This window comes from Amphiura filiformis, chromosome 15 (genome assembly GCF_039555335.1).
Source record: "Amphiura filiformis chromosome 15, Afil_fr2py, whole genome shotgun sequence".
Lineage (NCBI taxonomy): Eukaryota > Metazoa > Echinodermata > Ophiuroidea > Amphilepidida > Amphiuridae > Amphiura > Amphiura filiformis.
In genome coordinates, this window is record NC_092642.1 from 63,555,224 (window position 1) to 63,579,700 (window position 24,477).

Below are 24,477 nucleotides of genomic sequence, written 5' to 3' on the forward strand. Positions count from 1 at the left end.
ATGTCACGTAGGAGGTCATACGTGTTGACCTTCATCTATTGTATTTGTTCATCTGTGTATGGAGAGAAGAAACGCCATTAAACGCCATTAAAACTCCATCAGTATTATGGCGTAGTTCATTGAACTCGCCGGATTGTTATTCCAAGTATTTTGATAACACAGATAATAATGTACTAATTGGGTCGAGGCGATTGCATTGAAAAACCTAATAAATTATTCATAACAGTTACGTAATGAATCGATAGTGCGGACACTTTTCACTTGCAAACCACCAAAATTCGTGATCTTTTAACGTTGGAAAAGAAACCACGTGAATAGAGTGCCCTCTCAAGGATAGGTGCTCTGTGCGTGTACTGTGCAACCGCACCCATTAGACCAAACCAGCATCAGTTTATTGTTTTCATCGAGTTCTCTGTGTGCTGGACCTAAGAAAATATTCTGTCTGATGCAACTTGATAGCGCGAAAGATGTCGCTTCTAGAATCGCTGGCGTTACTGCTTATTCTAGGTAAGACCATACAGCAAGATAATGTAAGGTAGTAAATGTAAACCTGTATTTTAGCTAGAGTATCTCGAGCTAGGTAAGACCAAATTTAAGTTTGTATTTCCCATCCAATTGCTGAACAGGTTTGTTGATGAGAAAATCCCTCATTTCAAATCTTTAGTTTTGGTTTCTCTTTTGTTCAGAAACCAAAAATCAAGTGATTAAAAAGTAGAGCAGATCTGGTCTGTAATCATAACACTATTATGCTGGGAGGACACAGTATAGGGTATATAACCAGAAGTATACAATAGCCTATTGTGCTAACATAATTATTATCATGATTGATATTAGACTCGCTTGCCAGTCCTATATACGCCGTACCTACAGGGTGAGTAAAAAAAAGTGCAATAGAGCAAAGAATCGATAATTACGTAAGAATTACTTTGAACTTTCCAATTATTGAAAGTTTCTTTAAATACCACACTCAATAGGCAACTTCTGTGAAAAACTGAAGTCAATCACATCTACCGTTTAATTTTTATGAGTCCTTTTGCTACGATACCCAATTTCATTATTTGTCCACGAGGTACCATGTATTTTGAATGAGAGCACACAATGCACGATAAAGGCACCAGCTCTGAAACTGACTTTAACTTAAATTTAAGGTTGATTTTTGCGTTATTTTCATTTCTTTTTTCTGTTCAAACAAACTTTTTAACATTACTTCAAGTCCTTCATACCTCACTCGACTCCAACTCCAGTTTTTATAATCCCAGTATGTCCAACTTACTGGATATTTTATAATTCGCTCCACTTCAATTTACGCGCATTTCATTTCGACATTTGAAAAAATCCGCCTGCAAATTTGTATGTTTTGATAGAGAATAAACATCTTTAAAGTAAAGGTAAAATGAAAATAACAACAAATAATGTTTCTTTTCCTTAAACAAGATGAACCGAAACAAAACACGGATCAAGGACAATAACAATTTGGGTGCTCCATTTTATTTCAATGCCAATGAGGTTAAGAAAATAGCAGTTGTTCCAAATCTACCTTACACAGAGTGGGCTGACTTTCAAATTTTAGATGTTTCTTGGACAAACATTAAATTTGGGTATCGCTATAAAATGTGTCATAAAAACAAAACGGTAAATGCTAATTCCTTGGTTTTTTCACACAAGGTCACTAATGGATATATCATTCATAAAATGTTTTAAAACCTGTAAGGTTCAAATCGGTTCTTAAATAAAAATGGATTCTTTTCTCTATTGCACTTTTTTTGACTCACCCTGTATATGTATATTGAGGACTGGCTTACGCCATTTTGGATGTCAATGGGAAATACACACTTAACGATTTGCGCCGGTTAGAAACTTGAAAAAAAATCTTTAAAATTTCATCAATGTATATAAAAGTGGTACCAACCGTATTGTGCTTGCTAATTTAAGACTCGGTTGAAACAAAATTATATTGAATGCATTTGAGTAGTCCGCCAGGATCGAAAGCATTTTAGTGTCCAAAAGGCAAAATTGTCGTCAAAGTTCTGCCGAAATCGGCACCCTTGCGAAGGGTTCAGAATTCGAATCGGGAACGAAAATATCCGATCTTTGCGATCAAAAACACAAAATTACAACTTTAAACATACTATTGGCAAAAGACATTATTACCAAACAATACAGAATAGAAAATTTGACATCATTTTCTCAAAATATTGAAAAAATTTGCTCACTAGACCAGGGATATAAAGGGATAGGCATCGTAGCTATTACGTAACACACCGAATGATGTAGTTTAACTCTAGACAATAGGCGCCATATTGCAGGAGGGTTAGAGTTCATAGAGGAAACGTTAAAGGTTAGTAGATTAGGTCACCCAGGCACATCACTAATGTGTTTCACGAGTTGTAATACCGACAGGTAAAAACATTGATTTTGTAAAATTCTCCTGATTTTTTAAAATTACTAAATAAGGTTAGTACTTCAAACCATTCTTTGATGAATCTATGCAATATGACGGTAATTTTTGAAACATCTAAGAATCAATCTTAAACATCTTCATGATATTCATTTTTTGCGCATGGTCAAAACATGCTCTTGCGCTATCCACAGACTATCCGGTGGAAACTTCAAAGCAACGATCATGCGTTAATATTTACAAAATGGCGAATGATGTAGTTTAAGTCGAACAATAGCGTGACCGGCGTGACGTAGTTTTTGGCATTGTTCCTATATGCACTTTCACCCTCCTGACTAGACATCGAAAAAGTACGCAATCCAATTCCCGTTCAAACGCGTGGAAAACTGAAAGTGCGATAATCGTGACTAATTGATATCGGAAATCTATCCTCGCGGACGACAATTGATGCGCTCTGAGCTAGACTGCGGAACTCAGTCCTCAAAATAGTCAGTAATTTATCTTTTGGTCGTTACATGACTATCATTTGAGGACTGAGTTCTTACCATACATCTTCCGAGGTGCAGTTTCAGACAATAGCTTGGGATTATTGGGGCAGATAGCCCTAGAACTCTGGCCATAGTATCCGTTTTTACTTCCACTAGGACCACTAGGGCCAGAGGCACTTACATTGAAAAATTTGTTGGAGATGCTTGAACGATCCAGTACAAAAAATCAATGCTTGATCGAACCAATACAAATGTGTGTCAGGTCACTAATTAACATGATAAAACCCACTTGAGAACACACAATCGCCAGTCATTTCTAAAGATGCATTTATACTCAATCGCTTTTGCAGAAATCTGAATCGCACGCATGATCAGTGTACTAAATCGCCGTCGTATTTGCCTGCTGAGCATGCGCATGAATCGCTGTTTTCAAAAGCGACACGTAGGCCTATATTGACACCCTCTGTCGGTCAACGTTCTCTAGAATTGCACACATAACTTGTGCAGTTAACGACAATGATTCAGTCTGATGATGAGTAACCTATGGGCAGAGAGTTGATATTCTTGAGAGGGCACTCTATTCACGTGGTTTCTTTTCCAACGCTAAAAGATCACGAATTTTGGTGGTTTGCAAATGAAAAGTGTCCGCACTATCGATTGACGTAACTGTTATGAATAATTTATTAGATTTTTCAATGCAATCGCCTCGACCCATTAATACATATTATCTGTATTATCAAAGTACTTGGAATAGCAATCCGGTGAGTTCACTGAACTACGCCCTAATACTGATGGCGTTTTAATGGCGTTTAATGGCGCTAATCCTCTCCATACACAGATGAACAAATACAATAGATGAAGGTCAACACGTATGACCTCCTATGTGACATGTTATATGTGATGTACAAAAACCTGAATATCATAAAGATCAGTATTCGTTTGTGCATATGAACTGCACATTTACGTTGCTAGATATTACTCATTATATATAATGACAAATATTGGTATTATGACAATGCGGTATACATTGTATATAAAACGACTAATAGATCCTACTATCATGGCGTCAGGTCAATGTTCATCATACACCGTATGTTTCTTAAAATTCATTCATATTTGAGAAAAATTGCTGTGCCAATTTTATTGGTGCACAAGTAGATCCGTGTTTTTTAAATTTTAATTTCCTTTTAATGAAAGAATTAAGGTTTTCCACTGCACGGGGCCACAAGGGTGATACTAATTTTAATGCTATATTTTCAAAACGAATACGTGCTCCCGGTTGGCTCTATAGCGAGTTCACAGAAAAGGTATTTCTAGTGCAATGCAGCGTCGGACTCTAGCTGAGAGCGTAGCCTAAGTCATTCCGGACTCCAAAAGGGCTCTCCATACACAAATGAACAAACACAAAGGAGGGTAGTCTCCTCCGTGACCAGCTTGATTTCGATGGAGCGGAACCAAATTGGCTGCGGAGGAGACGGGTCATTTGTCCATGCAAATTTTTCAGTGTCAGCCGCCTGCTATGTGCACAGAGCACACCTTGAGAGGACACTTGGCTCATTTGCATGGCAGTCGGACTTTCCATTGTATTTGTTCATTTGTGTATGGAGAGCAATGGCGACCCTTCATTGTATTTGTTCATTTGTGTATGGAGAGCCATTCTTGGAGCCCATGGGACTTAGGCTAGGTCCTCAGGTAGAGTCAGACGCGGTATGTACTAGAAACGCCTATTCTTAATTCCACGTTTAGCCTAAATTTGTATATATTGCCCGGCGGCCCCGCGCAATGGAAAACCTGAATTTGTTGCATAAAAAGAAATGAAAATTTAAAAAGCCGGGTTCCAAATGAGTACATATTAAATGGGTGTAGAAATAGTTCTCAAAATATTAATTAATTTAGACAAACATACGGGATATAATGAACCTTTGACATGACGCCATGATGACATGATTTTATTAGTCGTTTTATATATCACCTATACCGTGTGTCATAATATCAATATTTTATAATTTTATATAAGAACTAATATTTTGCATCATAAATGCGCAGTCCATATGCACAAACGGATACTAATCTTCAAGATATTAAGCTTTAGAAGACTTCAAAATAACATGTCACTAAGCAGGTCATAGGTGCTGGCCTTGTCCTATTGTACTTGCTCATTTGTGTATGGAGAGCTCACTGACCTGTATAGAGGTCAATGGGCCAGCTTCTTTATGGGGCACAACTCCATCGGTTTCAGGGCGTAGTTCAATGTACTCAACGGGCTGTTATTTGAATGATTTAATGTTATTGCAAAACGGATCGTGGCGAAAGCTAATAAATAATTCATACCAGGGTTTAATTGATCCAGGGATGCGGACATTTCATTATTCGCAAACCACCGGGATTCAATATAGGTTTGCGTTGTAAATGAACATGTGAATAAGAGTGTCATCCCCCTGCTATGGGTATAAACACAGCTTTACACAATGACTAATTTACATAGGCACAAAAGACCGTGTTCATGTACCGTTACTCAGCCTAACATGGCAGAGTAGGTCCCGGATCTTCGGTACATCTCCTCAACGTTATACCTTTCCAACAAGGAAAGATATAAGAAAAGCGAACGTCTAGGGCAGAGGTTATCTTTTGAATTCTTTCATGACCACTGAAGCATAATCAAGCCTGTCAAGGACACTCGGCGTGAATTGAAAGACCATGTCACTCGCCACAAAAGAATGTCAAAGGTCATACGACACCAATTTGGTGTCTCTCGAAATATGATGCTTAAAGTCTATGACTGGCTCTGAGCGTGTTTATAGTGGGAGCAGATATGCGGTACATTGCGGTATAATTTCTATCCGGTCTGAAATTATCCCACTATATACTTCTAGTGCCCGTTTCTATTCATCGTTATGTATTCTTCTCCCGTGCATTATTTTCGCGAACTACTTCGCGTGCAGGTTTATATAAACCTGCACGCTAAACAATACATTATCTAAAACCCGCACGCTAAACAATAGATTTTAGATAATACGTGCACGCTCAAATACTAGAAATACTATGTTCGATATATATATACCACCAAAAAAGTACGAATATACATTCTGTGGTGTTAAAATAGTTATAGGGTATGGTATTTTTTCATGCGCACTTTGTAAATCATGGGTTACAAACTGTTCTATTTTGCAACTATCATTGCCATAAATTATGATCAATGAACTCAAATAAATCAAACATCAAATGAGAATAATCGAGCTTCTATTAATTAAAAAGGGCTAAAAACAGGTGGCCCATAATTATACAAGATGACACCATTACAAAATATTTCAGCATTTTACAAATGAATTACATGTAGGCCTATATCTAAGATAACATAAATACGCCCGGGAAACACACACTAGCGTATAATATCATGATCATGCTTTACAGGGTGTATCAAAATTAAGTATACAGTTTGAAAAATGCCGCTAGATTAAAAAGTACCGAGGTCTTTGATCAAAATTATCTAGTTGATAACTTAATCAACATCTTGCCCTCCTACAGCTGAAAAATCACTGGCATGTGACCAATAATAAGGATTTGGTGGCTACTTTTGTGAGCCGAGTACAAAAAGCAGTTGCGCGAAGTCAACTGGGTTTAAATGCCCGGTGCTAGTTATTCTTGTGCAGCCAAGAGAAACATGCAGGTGTACAGATCATTTGTCCTCATTGTTAGGGTTCCAATCCGGTGCATGTGTGAGTTACATAACACGTGACCTTTGGTAAATCTGGGCAACTATCTCCTTACATATGCTAGGTTGTACTTCACAAGGAGAATAGCAACATTAAAATGGATATTCTACAGTACACGCCAGAGCAAAGGGCCTTCCTTGTCACAGTGTACCATCGCAGTACCCAAATGCACGTCTCCCTTCACGTGGCGCTATTTACAAAAATGTTGCGAAATATCAGAGATAACTGGAACGAGTCGTAATTTGAACAGAGAGCATTGTGGTCACCCCCGAACTGGAAGATCTGCTGCTAATATCCTAGCAGTCCGTAACACATTGCAGGCGGGGCAAGCAGGAGGTCAAATTAGCTGCCATCGAAATGGACTTGGAATACCATCTGCAACCTTTAACAGAATAACTGTTCATCCCTATCAGACGATAAGGAGACATCAATTTCAGCAAGCAGATCACCAAAGTCGCACTGTGTTCAGTCAGTGCGACTACGTTTTCTGGAAGATTTCATCATTGGCGATGAAGCTGAGTTTGCATTAAACATGTTAAATGTTTTCACAAGTCGTCCTGCAGACCTTGATGAACTTCAGAGACGCATAATTGCACAAGTTGACATTCTCAGGCAGGACATACCTCTCATTAGACGTGGTGTGAACGCCATGTTGAGAAGAGCCGAAATCTGCATACAGAAGAATAGTGGGCATGTGGAAGACTAAGATTGAAACTGTCAATAACTGTAAACAGTAAAGAAAGTGGTGAAACGTTTTTTTGTGATTTGAATGTTGTTTTGATTTTAATTGACTTCGCGCAACTGCTTTTTGTACTCGGTTCACAAAAGTAGCTACCAAATCCTTATTATTGGTCACACGCCAGTGATTTTTCAGCTATAGGATGACAAGATGTTGATCAAGTTATCGACTAGAGAATTTTGACCACAGACCTCTTGCTTTTTAATCTAGCGGCATTTTTCAAACTGTATACTTAATTTTGATACACCCTGTATGCTTATGCCAATTTTGCTCCCAATTGCTATTTTTGGACCTTGTCATTTTATTTCGTTCCAATGACCGGTCAGAATGATTTTTGACCATTTAACCACCAAAATACTTCTGTTGATGAGTTCTATCCAGAAAACAATCTTTTGTAGCAATAGGGGCAACATGAAATTTTGATGGTTATCCCTACTTATAGAGTAATATAGATATGTGGACATGGCAGCCTTAAAAAAGTGTGGTCTGAACCCTGGAATTATGAAAACTTTCGGGCCTCATAACTGCTAAATTATTAGTCTAAAGAATATAAAAGTATACATTTTAGACTGGAAATGACTTGCTGAATTCATCTGTGAGGTCCAATTTGGGCCAAAATGCTCATTTTGGAGAAAATCCCAAAACGTTTTTTTGGTCCAAATTTTTTGTGCAACGTAACAAAAAAAAATGGTTTGGCCAAAAAAAACATTTTTATTAATTTTTTTAAAAATTAGATAAAAATATCTAGTGACCGTTTTTTTTTTTTTTGAATTTTGACCAACTGTGAGAAAAAAGCAAAAAAAATGGTCAAAAATGCAAAAAATCATAAAAAAGCCTGATTTTCGCCCAAATTAAAAATATTTTTGGTGAAGTTGGTCAAAATTCAAAAAAAATGAAAAAACGGTCCCTAGATATTTTTATCTAGTTTTTATAAATTAATAAAAAAACATTTTTGGCCAAACAATTTTTTTGTTACGTTGCACGAAATAATTTGGGCCAAAAACCCCGTTTTTTGGGATTTTCTCTAAAAAATGAGCATTTTGGCCCAAATTGGACCTCACAGATGAATTCAGCAAGTCATTTCCATTCTAAAAATGTATACTTTTATATTCTTTAGACTAATGATTTAGCAGTTATGAGGCCCGAAAGTTTTCATAATTCCAGGGTTCAGACCAACCTTAATACATTAATGTGTAGACTGATCGATCAGCAAGAGCATTCGATTTATTTAAATGAAGCTGTGTTCACACATGCACTTAATACCGGTAATATTTTATCTAGGCTTATGTCCGATCGAATTAAATATTTTCCGCTAATCCTTTAGCGCGTCCACATTAGTCGGCAATAGCGCTATGTCCGACGTGTTTATGTCCGATAAGCCTATTACCGGTCATAAATCCTCCTTTCTACAGGAGCACCATCAGGAAATTTAACCTGATTTTAAAGTTTATTTCACTAATTATTATTATTATTTTAGTTTGACAAGGCAGTCCCATGTTACAGTAGGTACGTCATGTAAGAAAAAAGAAAATTCAAAACATCCAAATTTTAGAGCAATTTTGAATTTATGTAGGTTCTATCATTATTATTATTATTATTATTATTATTATTATTATTATTATTATTATTATTATTATTATTATTATTATTATTATAGTAGTCTCTTGTTACAGTAGACTTAGCTCTATATCGCATTTTATATTGTACGCCCTACATGGTGGACATCTTTGAAAAAATAATGACTGCCCTCATCATGCTATCATTTTCTTCCCAAATTTACAAAATGTCGGCTTCGATAAAATTTCGACCTCCCCTATTTCGGCAGTAAAAATTTTATGACCACCTCCACCCCACCCCACCGCTTACACCTCCCCCAACAGGCATTGCGACACCCCACATTTTGGTCATCAAATTTTTTATGACACCCCCTATTTTTCTTTCCGTATATTTGGGACCCCCCTTAATCATCTAAAAATCCAATTGCATGCCTTTCTGTTATCATGCTTATGGCTTAATAAATCTCATCTCCATCTACATCCAGGGCCATACTGCCCCCCTTGAACCCTCTGGAGGGTTTACATTTGCTCCCCCAGAAACTCGCGTAGATCATCCCAATAAGGATGGTCAATTGCTCCTGCACCTGAATTTTTCGTCTGATCATGGAGGGTGCGATGGAGAGTTTTCAGTGCCTTTATCTTAGCATGTAACTGCTCCCCCGACCGTGCGGGGAATCCCTTGTCATGTAATAGCATGGCTATCTCCTCCCAAAGCTTCTTTTTATCCCAGGAATAATTTCCGGGTCCCTCCAGATTTTCAGGAGAACCGATGTTTCCTTGTCATTCCAATTGACCCCTATGTTGCGTTTATTATTAACATTTGCAGCCCGGTGGGTTCAGTTTGTATTTAAAGGTAGGACGTATGACCGTTCCAGGATTTGAAAATGACCCCTATTTCACGGGGAATCGAGGACATTTGCAGCAATTTTACCCCCTATTATGCGCGAAATCAAGGATAATTTGCCCCCAAATACCTCCCCTATTTTTATCATTTTGAGGACGCATTTTCATTTCACCCCCTTATTACGAGGAATCGAGGACATTTTTCCGAAATAAATACCCCTATTTTTACCATTTCAAGGACGCTTTTGAATTTCCCCCCTATTTCACGGGGAAATGAGGACAATAACGAAAACTGTAGCGGTAAACCGCGGACGAAAATCCTAGAAATACACCCTATTTTCCATTTCAAGGACAATTTTGCTCCAAAACACCCCTAATTTGGACAATCGCGAACAATTTTGTCGAAAATTCCGCGGACATTTCTTGAAAAGTACCCCTAATTGGAACCATCATGCGTACACATTGTCAGTGAAGACTGAACCCACCGGGATTTGCAGCTGCAGCCATGATGATATCACGCAGAAAATTACTCTGCTTAAAATTTTGCGCGAGTGATATACTCAAAGTTATATCCGACAGCCCAAAAGTGCTGTCCACACGTAATTACTATTACCGGACGTAACGTTTCGATTGGTCTTAACAGCTCTTAACCCTGCTCATCTGTGGCTTTAAATTGCCGGATTTAAAGAACATTACTATATAACTATATCCGACGCTCATTCACACTGCCACTTATATCCGATACTATTACCAACGTAATTTAAGTCCGGTAATAAGTGATTTAAGTCCGACTGTGTGAACACGACTTGGAAGCGCCTAAAGTCAGGTGGGTGGTAAAGATGATTGCATCGACAGCTAAAGCCTCCTTTATAGACTTCAGACCCACACAAGCGCACATTTGGGATACGTGAGAACAATGGTACCACTTTACACATGACTGCCCTTACACATGACTGTATGTATTGTGGTCACTTATTCATACTCGCCTGTTGTGTAGAGCGTTAATATGATGCCGGATCAGTGACCAATTTAATGGCGGAACCCCTTTGTTCGAAACAATGGTACCACTTTTATGAATAGCCTGTCGCAAACTCTAATCGGTTTCAAACGAACAAAGCATTACATAATCTATTGCCACTCTATTCTATTGAAAGCTCTTTGCCCATGCATAATGCCAATACGCCGTAGAAGTGACGTCATAATCGGATTAACTACCATAGCAATAGATGAATACAATTTTTGAATATACCGCGCTGCACTGCAGCAGGTTGCACTCATCACCTGACTTCAATCACATAATAGATTGAATACAATACCGCTTTTTTCAAAGAGACTAATCTTACAGGTGCAAGTGATTAGCATTTCTTTGACATCTATGGTTCAATGCATCGGTACCCATGAACGTTGTAGTGCGGGGCGATATTGTCAAAATTGTATTCATCTATTGCTATGGTAGTTAATCCGATTAACTACGTCACTTCTACGGCGTATAGCTGTTAGATTTGGGATTTATGATGTTTGCTTGCTGTATTCAGTAAGTAAATAATCGGTCTCCCTAATCCACTCTTACAAGGACAAATAGTTACTACTACTTTGTAATACTATTGATATATCACACACTAATAAATACTCTCATTGGTAGCATTATACCATTACTCTACTCGACCATGTATAACATGATTACCTAGCCGTGTCAGCGGCTAGGTCTTGATTTGCTATCGGGTCTTTCTTCTTGCAACAAATTTCAAAGTGCTTCTTCTCTTACATGTTACATCCTACAATGATGTCACTTGCACATATGCATCGGCTATATCCATTGTCTATAAGATGTTCTCAGATTTGGGGTCAAAGGACATTAAGGTGTCATTTCCGGTATATAACCAAATATCTTCAAAATGCTTCTTCTGCCACAGCTGCATCGCATCGGCTACATTTATGAGTGAGGTACATTGAATATCCAGCTGAACTTGCATTTAAGACTACTTGACATTCTACAGTTCTTTGCATGCAGAAATCATTTATTATTTTATATAGGCCTAGTAGAAGGGCTTTTTTTTTTTACTTTGCACTAAGTCTCCGTGAAAAATGGACATAAATGGGCCCTTTTGCAATAGTTTTCAAAAGATTTCTGGCTAAGGGCCGTGCTCTGTGAGCACAATGTCTAGTTTGTCCTGTTTTCATGAATCATTTCAGGCACAGGCATTTTATTTCCATGCAGTGTATGTAGGCCATTAATTTTATGCTATAATACTGTTACGTAATCCAGTGTCATTAAGGTTATTAATTATTTTAGACTGTTGTGATTTGGTAGTTCACAGCATCTTACGAATGGTAGTGCGCTTTGGCAAAAACTGCATTGCTCAATTCATAGCGAGCGTGTAGAAGAATTAAAATATCATAGATATTCATTTATAGGTGCTACGGTTCTTGAGATACGTTGTAAAGAGGGCTGAAACAACAACACTTTGGGTAACCCTATCGGTTTAGGATATGGATTCTCTACAAACTTACATACAATGTCAAATATTGTCCCCTTTATCCATCTATGTGAGAAAACGGGAACAATTTCAGCATAAATGTGAATAATTAGCATAATTAGCAAGCCAATACACTGGTACGCGTGAATTGCATTCTGGTCAGGCATCCTGAAACAACGGCCGAGCGCATGTCCCGGTGGAAACAGGAAGTGTTCGTCTTGGCACTGAAAACCGGCTCGCCCCTGTACACTTTTATACCCTCTATTCATACTGATTAATCTTAAATAAAAATTCCTTTAAAAAAGGAATGTGGCGCCCAATGTGAGCTGGACGGGATATGGTGAATTCCATGGTGATTAGATTTGGTATTATAATGATGATCAAGATGATCAAATACGAGAGAAATGCTTCATGGAATGAAGCTTTCGTGTCAATTTGCGATTATGTGGGGTGGGAGTTCTGTTTTGGGGGCCGTTGTAGTGAGGATATTGCTTTGGATATTGAATATTGTTGAATTTCGTTATTCAGGGCCTAGGGTATATGATGGATAACTAGAAGACACAAATAAGTAAGCTTCCCCTAGTCATCTATACACTCATTCTTGTCACACGACGAATTTCGACAAAGTCATGTAAACGTAATTTCGTTTTTCACCCGACCTCCGTCCAGAAACAATCCTGAAATGTTGAAAACTTGGGGTCGGCGCACTCATGCCAGTTTATAAGGTATAGGCTACTCTTTGTCTTTTGTAGCCAACCATGTGGCTAAGAGAGGCTAGGAAATACTTAAACTAATACAAAACAATCATACCCTCCTTTCATATCAAACAATACCAAGAAATTGACAGGCCTGTTAAATCAAGGGTAAGATCGATCGTTATTCTTCATGAAACGGGCACAGCCCATTTTTATGTTATTAATTCTGCTAAAAATTAATTAATAAATAACAAAATTACGTCATAATTATGACTTTAAGTCGGCCATAGAACTCTATTTTAAACAGACAAAATAGCCATTGGGGTTTCTTTCACTTTACCTTGCTAGGAACCCTTCCCAGCAGTTAGGCATATTACAATAAATATTATTTTTGCAAATAAACTTCTGACCTTCAACACAGTCATGTCTTCCAAATTTATTCCTTTCTCTGCTGACCAGGATTGATTTTCGTTAATTAATGTTTTGTTTTTTATCAGAGATAGTCACCACAAAGATACTGAGCTGTATTCAAGCACATAAACCAATTAGTGATTTCATGTTTGGTCAGTGGTTGTGTTGGTCAACTATAATTAATTGGTGTTGGTTTAAGGATTAGGTGAACTGTGTGCAATCACTATGGACCACAATAACCTCAATTAAACAATCATAGTGCAAAATTTGACCTTAATTTGCAAAGTATGAGTTTTTGTACTCACATTTTCAAAGGTCATTCAATGAATGCACAAATGTATTGGGGTTAAAGAACTGTGCCCTGATAGATGAGCATGTTGTAGATTCTTCACACTGTAAACAACTAGTTCATGTGCAAACATGCTCAAAACATACATAATTAGAATGGTCAAATGTCACCGTCTATCGGGTTCTAAGAGGCGGTAAACTGGTTTAAACCATACAAAGGTCACGGGTTATTTGGTGTTTTTATAAGTCCATTAATTTTGTATTTTAAACAAAGAATATACACACATCATTTTATCCCGTGCATATCAGAAAACAATAATAAAATAAAATCCTAGCATATTGTGGTTTTATTTCTGAGCTGGGCATAATTTTAGCAAAACAATTAAGGAGTAAATCTAGCAAGACTGAAATTAGAAGCTATTCACAAAGTACATGCCTATATGTGGCCCCTCCGTAGAGGGCGCCACAAAAACATTACATATCACTGCGCTCATTATCATTCTTGACAAGATGGCCCATGCTGTATTTACTTCGCTTAATTATTTCTATATTTTTAGCTATATGATGCACATTTACACATATTTATGATTTTTCTTTGTTTTAATTTTTAACTAATTTTTTAATGGGGGGGGGGGAGGTGCTCTCATAATTTTTTTCATATTCCTCGTATCATGCTTGACAATATAGGTCATGTTTTTACACAGCCGTTGACGTTAGTCACGGCTTTGTCTTTTTTCTTACAGGTTCTTTCTTCTTTACACAGCCGTGACGTTAGTCACGGCTGTGTCTTTTTCTTACAGGTTCTTTTTTACACAGCCGTGACGTTAGTCACGGCTGTGTCTTTTTTCTTACAGGTTCTTTCTTCTTTACACAGCCGTGACGTTAGTCACGGCTGTGTCTTTTTTCTTACAGGATCTTTACACAGCCGTGACGTTAGTCACGGCTGTGTCTTTTTCTTACAGGATCTTCTTCTTCTTTTGCTCTAGCATTTACATGCATTCATCGATTTTGACCTAACTTGGTCACTATCATCACTGACCAGGCCCCTATATGTCACATGAATTTCGTGGGGTCAAAGATCACGTAGGGGTCACAGGGGTCAAAAACGTGATTTCAACTCAAAATGCTACTTCTCCCACAAATTTCGTAGGACAATAACGCCACTTGCACACATGCATTGTTATTACCCAGTGTCTATAAATCATACACGGATTTGAGGTCAAAGGTCATTAAGGGGTCACTTCTGGTAAAAACCAAATTCCATCAAAAATTTTATTAGCTAAGAAAAACGTAGGAGAGTGACGGTATGTGTACATATGAATTATGCTAAACTAATGTATATGTGGTATTTTTTTTTGTTTGAGGTCAAAGGTCATTAAGGGTTCACTTCCGGCATAAAACGAAATACCTTCAAAATGCTACTTCTCCCACAAATTACATAGGACGGTGACGCAACTTGCACACATGCATTGCTATTACCCAGTGGCTATGAATCATACACAGATTTGAGGTCAAAGGTCATTAAGGGGTCATTCCGGTATAAAACCAAATTCCTTCAAAAAAATTTATAAGCTAAGAAAAACATAGGAGAGTGACGGTATGTGCACACATGAATTATGTTTACCTTATGTATATATGGTATTTTTTTGTTTGAGGTCAAAGGTCATTAAGGGGTCACGTCCGGTATAAAACCAAATACCTTCAAAAATTTTATTAGCTAAGAAAATCATAGGAGAGTGACGGTATGTGCACACATGAATTATGTTTACCGTATGTATATATGGTATTTTTTTGATTGAGGTCAAAGGTCATTAAGGGGTCACTTCCGGTATAAAACGAAAAACCTTCAACATTTTTTATTTGCTAAGAAAAACATAGGACAGTAACGGTATGTTCACACATGAATTGTGGTTACCCAATTCATATGTGGTATTTTTTTATTTGGGGTCATTAAGGGGTCACTTCCGGTCTGAGACGAAAAACCTTCAAAATTCCCCTTCTGCCACAAGTAACATAGCAAAGTGGTGCCACGTGCACCCATGCATTGACATTAGCCAATGTCTAAGGGCGTTTTCATATTTTTTGGGTCAAAGGTCATTAGGGGTCACAACGTGGCTGTGTTCGTGGGTTAGACCACAGCTAAGTCTAGTCTTATTTATTTCTTTCTTATGTTTTCTTTATTTTTTGTTTTTTGTTTTGATATCATTATAGCGCCATCTATAGTTTGACATTAGGGGCCTATTTGAAATTTTGCGGACGAATTGGTACTGGGTGAAGTCTTCCGAATCTATTCCATTTCATTCTATTCTCCCAAAATTCCCAGTGTCAGTAAAACTGCGAACAACTGGTAGCCTGTAAAATCATACCGCTGTGAGGTCAAATTTCTCCGGAAATACATCGACTTGGAGCGTCAAATTTCAGGATAGTAATGAGAAAAATAGTATCTATTATGTGATACCAAAACCTCATCAACAATGAAAAAATCGGAGGGGATGATGCTGTCGATCGGGTTACGGACCTTTAACAACAATAAATTAAAAGTTTGCAAAATATACGATTTGTGAGAATGAACTTGCTTGCAAAACATCAAGGTGTTAATTTTGAATAATATCATTGATCTTCCGGATAAAAAAATCGATTTTTTTTTGCTTCGACCAACAATTAATGACGGTCTTCTACCCTTAAATGTGTGGTTTGAAAGACAAGGTACATAATTTGATATATTTTATGAGATCATAAAGAAATGTTATTAAACTAATTCATAGCATAAGAAAATCATGGGGTCAAATGTCAACTTTCATTATATATTGATGTATCACATCGTATTTTCGAGTGAATAGAGAAGGGTGAATTTAAAAAACGTAAAATTAACCTATTTTTGATCCTATTTCAGGATGTACCTGTGAAGCGTTTGGACCCTTCGGTGGTCATGCACCAGCACTCTTAGAAGATATAACACTTAATGATGGACCAGCAAATGGCGATGAGCGTTTCTTGTTTATCCAAGAAGGAGCTGTAGTGGACCTAACCTGCAAGTCGAGTAATGGGAAGTTTTTATTTTATAGTTCTGTTTCTATAACCTGGGGATTAGGAAAGTCGTACAACCCTTATTCTGCGTTTCCGGTAGATTATGATACTTTCCCAGTTGAGTTTAATAAGGAACAATATCACTCAACCTTCACTGATGGTTATTATCTCTCCACTATGGTCAAGCAATTCTCAACGCTCCGGTACACCGCACGGGAAGAAGACAATGGGAAATTTATTTTCTGCTATGGAGATGGTTATTATGGCGCTTATATACATTTGATTGTTAGACGTAAGTTACTAATTCAAAGATTGTATCATACTGCAGTTACTGTCCGTTTTCCTATACACAATACACAGTGCTCTCACCATTGACGCGCGACCTTTACAAATAGTCTATGTTAGAAGTTTATTGCATTTGCCTAGTTAACATCACTGTGTGAAAAATAACCGGCCAATATTTAAACTATTCTCCAAACTGCTAGCAAATATATTTCTCTAACATGACCTAAAATTACAGCTAGGTTAGATGTTCAGAAGGGGTCGCACTTTCGTAGAATATGAGTGAGGGCAAAGCATAGCTAGCTCATAGCTAGCCAACTCGCCGTGTTAATTGAATGGAGATTTGACCGAAAATATTGAGCTATATTGGTAACGGACCGCTCCGTTCTGAAGGATTCCACAAAAAAATTCCTTACAAAAATTTTAACTATTCTATGAAATTCTAGAAAATATAGTTTTGTAACATGTCCTAAATTTTTAGCTAATTTAGGTGTTTGGAGAACGGTCGCCTTTTGTGTTTTAGGAAGGATATGTAAACGACAGATAACACCAAAAATATGAAGAAATTATTTCCAAACCGTGTTAAGTCAACAATCATTATGTTGCTCATTTTCAAGAATGCTGGTTAACAAAAAGCAGGCCATTGTCTCATTTCGTGAACAAAAAGGTCCACTACCATTGTTTCCTTTCGTTTCCTTTATAATCGGTTACCCAACTGAAGCTATAATATCAGCTTTATTGCGATATCGCACGTGTAAAACAGACACAATCAGTTGAGCTGTTTCAATGAGGGTTATCTTGGTTTAATAGCTTTTAATGGGGTTTAAGTCCTGCAAAGGTCGAGATGAATTCTACTGTAGACATGACTGCATCATGTATGGTCAATTCCAGCCAAAGCGGGACAAAATTCTCTCTGAAAACAAAAAAAAAATGTTTCCCTTTTCAATTCTAGACTTTCAAATGAGAAGATTCCTTAAAGGTTCTTCAAGCTTAAGGTTCTACAAAGAAGCTGTTTCTTTGGCTAAAGAACTTTTTTTGTTCTACAAAGAACCCAATTGAAACCCAACTGAACCTTAACCCCCGGGGACTAATCATAGATAGACTAATTGAATTTGATCACCAAACAATTATTTTGTAAACAGATAAATACTCTGTGATTATTTATGGATGAAAATTAAGAAAAATGCTACAAATGAAATAATTAATATATTAAACATACATTTTGTTTTGTCAACGAAGAAAATCCATTCACAAATAAAGTTTTTAGGACCTATAACATTAAACTGCCAACTCAAAAACTTATAGTTCCTGTTATCATGGTTATCTACACAGCAATGTATGTATGTGATCTTAATTGAAACCCTAATAATTATTGGGTCAAGGCTTTATCTGCATGGTATAATTAATTGGACAGGCCTATGATAGTGATAGTGATTTGAAATTTGTGTTTCAAACCTGAGGATTTCTTGCTGGTCTGAGTTATAATCATGCCAGAGTCAGGATGTTGGTATCATTATGCCTCAAATCACGAATTTATTGTAAGATTAACGTACAGAGTAGATTAGATACAAAATGGAAAGTTAGAACTATATTACTATGGACCTGATCCGTGAACTGTGTCTGTTTTAAAGACTCTTCTTGTTTCAGTTTAAGCCATTGTATCATACTTAACTTAAAAAAAATGTGCTCTCACCATTGTGCATTAAATGGTAAAAAAACAAACAGACAGAAGTTTAAAGTTATGAATTAGAGAGTTGACAGGAAGTTGTAAGAGTTAATTGTTATGGACATGATGGGTACGATGTAAGCGCAAAAATCACCCGAGGTGAATTAGGTATAGATTGTCAGATTGTCGACCACAATTCTGCGCCAAAATTGTTAAAGGACCGCATAATGAGGTCGACTAAGTATATATTGTTGGATTGTCAGAATGAATGTTCAAAGTCGTGTCATAAAACGTAATCAAAACCATCAAGGTCATATCAAAGTTACTGATAATAGATATTTGGGTTGTCATGAATTTTTTTATTATCACCCTTGGGCAGCAAACATTCTTAAGGTCGTCTGAATATAGATTGTTGGATTGTTGCGGAACTCGATGGATGTGATTTCCTTAAAATTGTTACAAGTATGAATTAAATGTAGACCTATTTAGCACACATTTTTCAATTTAGCTTTCAACATGAAAATTCTTGAGAATTTCCTAGTATGTCATTAGTGGTAACGATATTTCCCACCGTTTAGTTGTACATGTTACCACGCACAAAATTAATAGCATTCCGAGTACTTGTCAATGTAAAATTATGAAACATGAACTCCATCCTTGGCGTTGTCGTTTATTTTAAAGACATTTCTTGTTTATCGTTCCAGCTGCTCCTGCTCCGTTGACGTACAAAAGTACTATAGTGCATAAGTGGCGAGGTGGATTCGTTGGCCAGATCAACATACCAATATCGGACTACTACAATTCATGGAAGATTATTCTGAAGTTCGGTAGAAAAGTTTTCGATCTAAAGGCAAGTGTTGGGCCTATGATTTCTTTTTCTAAGCCCGTGGGCTAAAGTAGCTCACCGCGACGCCTCTCGAATAGCGCACGAAGCGAGCATTGGTGGAATATCTTGATCAAAGTGCCAGCACAGAGCCTGTGCTACCCGTGGGGACCATCAGCCGAATTTTTGTTCTTTAAAGGAAACTAATCAATTTATGGATGAAAATTAAGAAAAATGCTAATGAAATAATTAAATATTAAACATACATTTTGGCTATATAGTTGCAGCAATAATAAAAACGACAAACAGTAAATAGTCCCAAGCTTATATATCGTCCAAATAAAGGAGAAATCTTAATTAATTCCTTACGACGATTAGCGGTGAGTTTGCGATCCATGGTGGCTGTTATATTGATACCCGATGGAAGTTTATTACGCTGTAACGGTACCCTTGCTGATTTTGAAACCAGCGAAATGTGCCACCAGCCTCGTCCTCGTGAACTTTGGTGACACAAATTAATACTACCACAGTTCAGATTCAACATTCGTTCAAAGGAAAACGCGATAATTTCTACCCATAAAACTACAGAAGAACATAAAAACTGTATTTTTCAGTAATATTTATGATCAACAATGTCTTTTAGAACGAAAAGTAAACAGACTTAGCTGTGGTCTAAGACCACGAACACAGCCGTGTTGTAAGACCCCTTAATGACCTTTGACCCCAAAATATATGAAAACCCCATAGACATTGGCTAATGTCAATGTATGCGTGCACGTGGCATTATTTTGCCATGTTATTTGTGGCAGAAGGGGCATTTAGAAGTAATTTAGTTTTAGACCGGAAGTGACCCCTAAATGACCTTTAATCCCATATAAAAAATACGACTAGATATACACTGGATAACCAATGAATGTTCAAAGTCGTGTGAACATACGTAATCAAAACCATACTGTCAATGTTTTGTTTAGCTAATAAATATTTTTTTAGTTATTTTTTTTTATACCGGAAGTGACCATTTTAATGTCTTTTGATCCCAAATCTTGTTGTTGCACCACGGATGACACTGGGTAATGACAATGTATGTGTGTAAGTATTTCACTGTCCTATTTTCAATTTAGTTTGAAGATGCATTTTGAAGGTATTTCGTTTGTCATACCGGTAAGGATACCCACCCGGTTAATGACCTTTGACCACAAAAATTAAAAATACCACATATAAACTTGTCAATGAAAATTATGAAACATACCTTCTGTCCTATGTTTGTCGTTTATTTAAAACATTTTTTGAAGGTATTTCGTTTTATACGGAAGTGACCCGTTAATGACCTTTGACCCCAAATCTTGTGTATCAACATATAGACACTGGGACTACTACAATTCATATGGAAGTGGCGTCACTGTCCTACGTAAAGTTTTCGATCTAAAAGATGCATTTTGGGATATTTCGTTTTATACCGTGGGTGACCCCTAATGACCTTTGACGCCTTAAAAAAATACCACAATAAACATGGGTAATATCAATCATGTGTGAACATACCGTTACTGTCCATATGTTTTTTTTTAATAAAATTTTTTGAATGGCTATTTCAGCAATATAAAAAGTGACAAACAGTAATGACCTCCCAAATCTGTATACACCAAATAAAGGAGACACTGGGTAATAACTTCATGTTAGCAAGTGAGTTTGCGATCCATGGTTGTGGGAGAAGATGCATTTTTAGTTGAAATCACGTTTTGACCCCAGCGTGACCTTTGCCACCATAAGTTTCATGTGACACTGTAGGGGACACAAAGTCAATGATCATTGTGACCAAGTTAGGTTCAAATCGATGTTCAAATGGGAAACGCTAGATAAATTCTAATGGTTGACAGAAGAAGAAAGAACCTGTAAGAAAAAAAACACAGCCGTGACTAACGTCACGGCTGTGTAAAAACAGCACTAAAAACCAAAATTCGCTGTAGGGGTCGCGAATGCCATACAACAACACACGCTCGCCGTGGGTCTGTGTGAAAGGTTACACTACCGTTTGTGGCAGAAATGATTCACAAGCAGCTATCATGGCGGCTCCCTTGAATCGCAGAAACGAAGGATTAAAAGTGCTTTTTCTTTGTTAGGAATATTCCGAAATTCATTTAGAGCGTATATGTTTAATTTATATTAGCCATTGATTAGTTTATGGTACAGATTTCCTTTAAGAACTATTTTGATTACTAATGTATGGAACCAATCAGAGATATGGTAACAGTATAATAGCCAATAGGGATTAAGTGTTTATCTTCAAATTGCTAAGAGATCTAAAAGCTCCATATTGATTGGTTTAATGCTCAGATGATATAATTGGTCATGTGTACCAATCAAGGGTAAGGCATGCAGTATTGCTCATGAGATTGAGAAGGCCCCGATAATAAAATATATAGAAAGGAAATTGGTAACTCGAGAAAAGACGTGCTTTTTCTTATATTAGCAACCGATATGTGCTACAGGGCTATTCCAGTTGATATCTAGACCCCCTATGGAAGACGTGACCTTAATTTCAAATAGGGTTACCTGAATGGGTGACTTCCTTTTTGAAATCTACACCCCCTGTGTCTGTGGGAGATTAAGGTCATGTCTTCCACAGGGAGTGCATAATGGATTTCAACTGGAATAGCGTATTTTAGGTCCCGAGTTGTTTCTCCGGCGACGCCAGCTTTGTTTATAATTCTGTGGTCAGAATGCAGATGCGAACCCCAATATTTGTCATTTCATGCCCACAAGATTTTCTTGACGATGTTGCGCCCTCAATTTTGGTCAAAGTCCAGTTTTTAACATGTACGCAATGTTTGTCCATACACTAATATCAGCATATGAAATAGTTAAGCTTAAATCAGTATCTTTCGTGTAAAATTGTACAATTTTTTAATGAATGTTGGATCCAGACATTAATTCCCACACACCGTTCAATAGGAGATAAGCTTAAGGGTGGTACCCTGGAATTATGTAAACTTTCGGGCTTCATAACTGCAAAGTTGTTGGTCTAAAGTATATTAAAATGTACATATTTTGATAAAGTCATCGATGATGTCAAATTTAGGCCAAATAAAAATATTTTTGGTCAACGTAACAAAAAAATTCTTGGGCCAAAAATGTTTTTTCATTAATTTTGAAACTTGGGCATAAGGGACCGTTCACAAACACTTGTAGGGGGGGGGTTGATGCAAAAAAAAATTCATCGCGAACATTTTTCGGCCCCCCCTTCACAGACCTCAAACATTTCAGGCCCCCCTCTTTGACATGAAAATTATGGGTCAAACCCATAGAAGAGCATATAAACTGGTCATTTTTTTCAGTGCCCCCCCCCCTTAGGAGACTCAAATTTTTTTTGCATCAGGCCCCCCTTACAAGTGTTTGTGAACGGTCCCTAAATCAAGCTTTTTTGGTCGAAATTCCAAATAATAATAATAATAATAATTTAGACCAACACTTTAGCAGTTATTAGGCTCAGAAGTTTCCATAATTCCAGGGTTAAGACCACCCTTAAGGGGGTACTACACCCCTGGCCAATTTTGTGCATATTTTTGCATTTTTCTCAAAAATTATAGCGTATTGGTGACAAGTAAGATATGTATATTATAGGGGCAAGGACTACAACTACTGCACTGGAAATTTTATTTCAGCACAGACAACAGTTGTGGGGTTACAGTCAAAAATTAGGGAAAACCAATATTTGATCAATAAATCAATAACAACTTGCCTTGAGTTGCTGAATTTTCAGTGCAGTAGTTGTAGTCGTTGCCCCTACAATATACATACTTTACTTGTCACCAATGCGCCATAATTTTTGAGAAAAATGCAAAAATAGGCACACAATTGGCCAGGGGTGTAGTACCCCCTTAACGCGGCGCTCACAATTTCTTATTTTCAATTTAATAGATTTTGTCTGCTATATTACTGCGTAGTGACTTAGTGTACGCCCTCTTAATTATGTTCAATTGCAAAGGCTGTCAGGATTTTTCGAAATAGTCTATTTTGTCGGCGTATTTGAACATTTCTCTGACTTCGTAACAATAACACTTGAATGCAAATAATGTTTTTGTTTTAATAATACAGGGTGGTCACTTTCAAATAGCAAACGAGCCATGCTTGCACGGGCGTGACTGCGGAGACGATCGCAAAAACACATGGGTCATCTACAATACGTTCGCCAACCGCGTCCTGAACCCAGGAGACCATCTCAAGCTCAGCTTTATCGCTCGCGTTTGGAAGAAGATAGACCAGGGAGTTGTAGCTGACATTGATTTCTATGGATACGAGCAGGTGTTCCATACTGACGCCGAATCCGCCTACCAAGCATCTTCTTCAGATATTCATGTAAACTAATACATTTAATTCAGAATTTCATTTCATATTGGTATAGATGAGTTGACTTCTGACGTCAATGCCTAGCAGTATGAGCTTAGTAGTATGCGCATATTTTGTTCAGGACTCGTGTTTTTAAAACTCCCGCCACATCACAATAAGTGCAGTGGTTGCATGGGGTTCACCCAAGCATATCGATATACCAGTCCCTTGTCTTTGTTGATAAACATTGAGGTCAACTCATCTATACAGTAGTTAGTCTGGTGTACGACACGCTGTTGACGTGCAGCCGTTTAAATAGAGGGCGCCATACAAGGGTCAAAATCCAAAACAAAAGTACGGGGTCCCAATGAACAAACCAATCTTCAGTTAATTTTAAGATTAAACAAAATAAAAATTTGAGATATTAATAACGGGTGGTTTTCTAATAGTCGGATAGAACTTGCTTATGAGCAGACTTGTAACGAGTCATGATTCGAGACTCGACTTTTCAAAAATGAAATGACTCGACTCGGATTTTCAAATTTTCCCCATAGAGATTGTACAGTGACTCGAGTCATTTGACTCGACTCGACTCGAGATATTGCAAGAAATGACTCGACTCGACCAAGAAATGACTTGACTCGTTACAAGTCTGCTTATGAGTGCAAGTATGGGTATGACTAACATGTCTAATATTGACATCTGAGGTAATATAACGGATGCACAGAAATTCAGGGTCAAAGCTTAC

At 37.3% G+C, this 24,477-nt stretch overlaps 1 protein-coding gene across 1 annotated transcript; it reads left to right on the plus strand.

Moving 5' to 3' along the window:
- The first annotated feature begins 432 nt into the window (after nt 1-432).
- On the plus strand, nt 433-23,768 carry LOC140171099 (uncharacterized). Its single transcript, XM_072194268.1, has 4 exons — nt 433-507; nt 16,502-16,927; nt 19,288-19,433; nt 23,499-23,768. The coding sequence occupies exons 1-4, from the start codon at nt 468-470 to the stop codon at nt 23,766-23,768; spliced, it is 882 nt and encodes a 293-aa protein (XP_072050369.1). The 5' UTR covers nt 433-467.
- The last annotated feature ends 709 nt before the right edge of the window (nt 23,769-24,477 follow it).

What these genes read in the sequence shown, in the direction of transcription:
- LOC140171099 (XM_072194268.1), top strand. Translation starts at nt 468, where the DNA reads ATGTCGCTTCTAGAATCGCTGGCGTTACTGCTTATTCTAG. An exon ending in TATACATTTGATTGTTAGAC is followed by an intron (nt 16,928 to 19,287) that starts GTAAGTTACTAA and finishes TTATCGTTCCAG; the next exon opens with CTGCTCCTGCTCCGTTGACG. An exon ending in GAAAAGTTTTCGATCTAAAG is followed by an intron (nt 19,434 to 23,498) that starts GCAAGTGTTGGG and finishes TTAATAATACAG; the next exon opens with GGTGGTCACTTTCAAATAGC.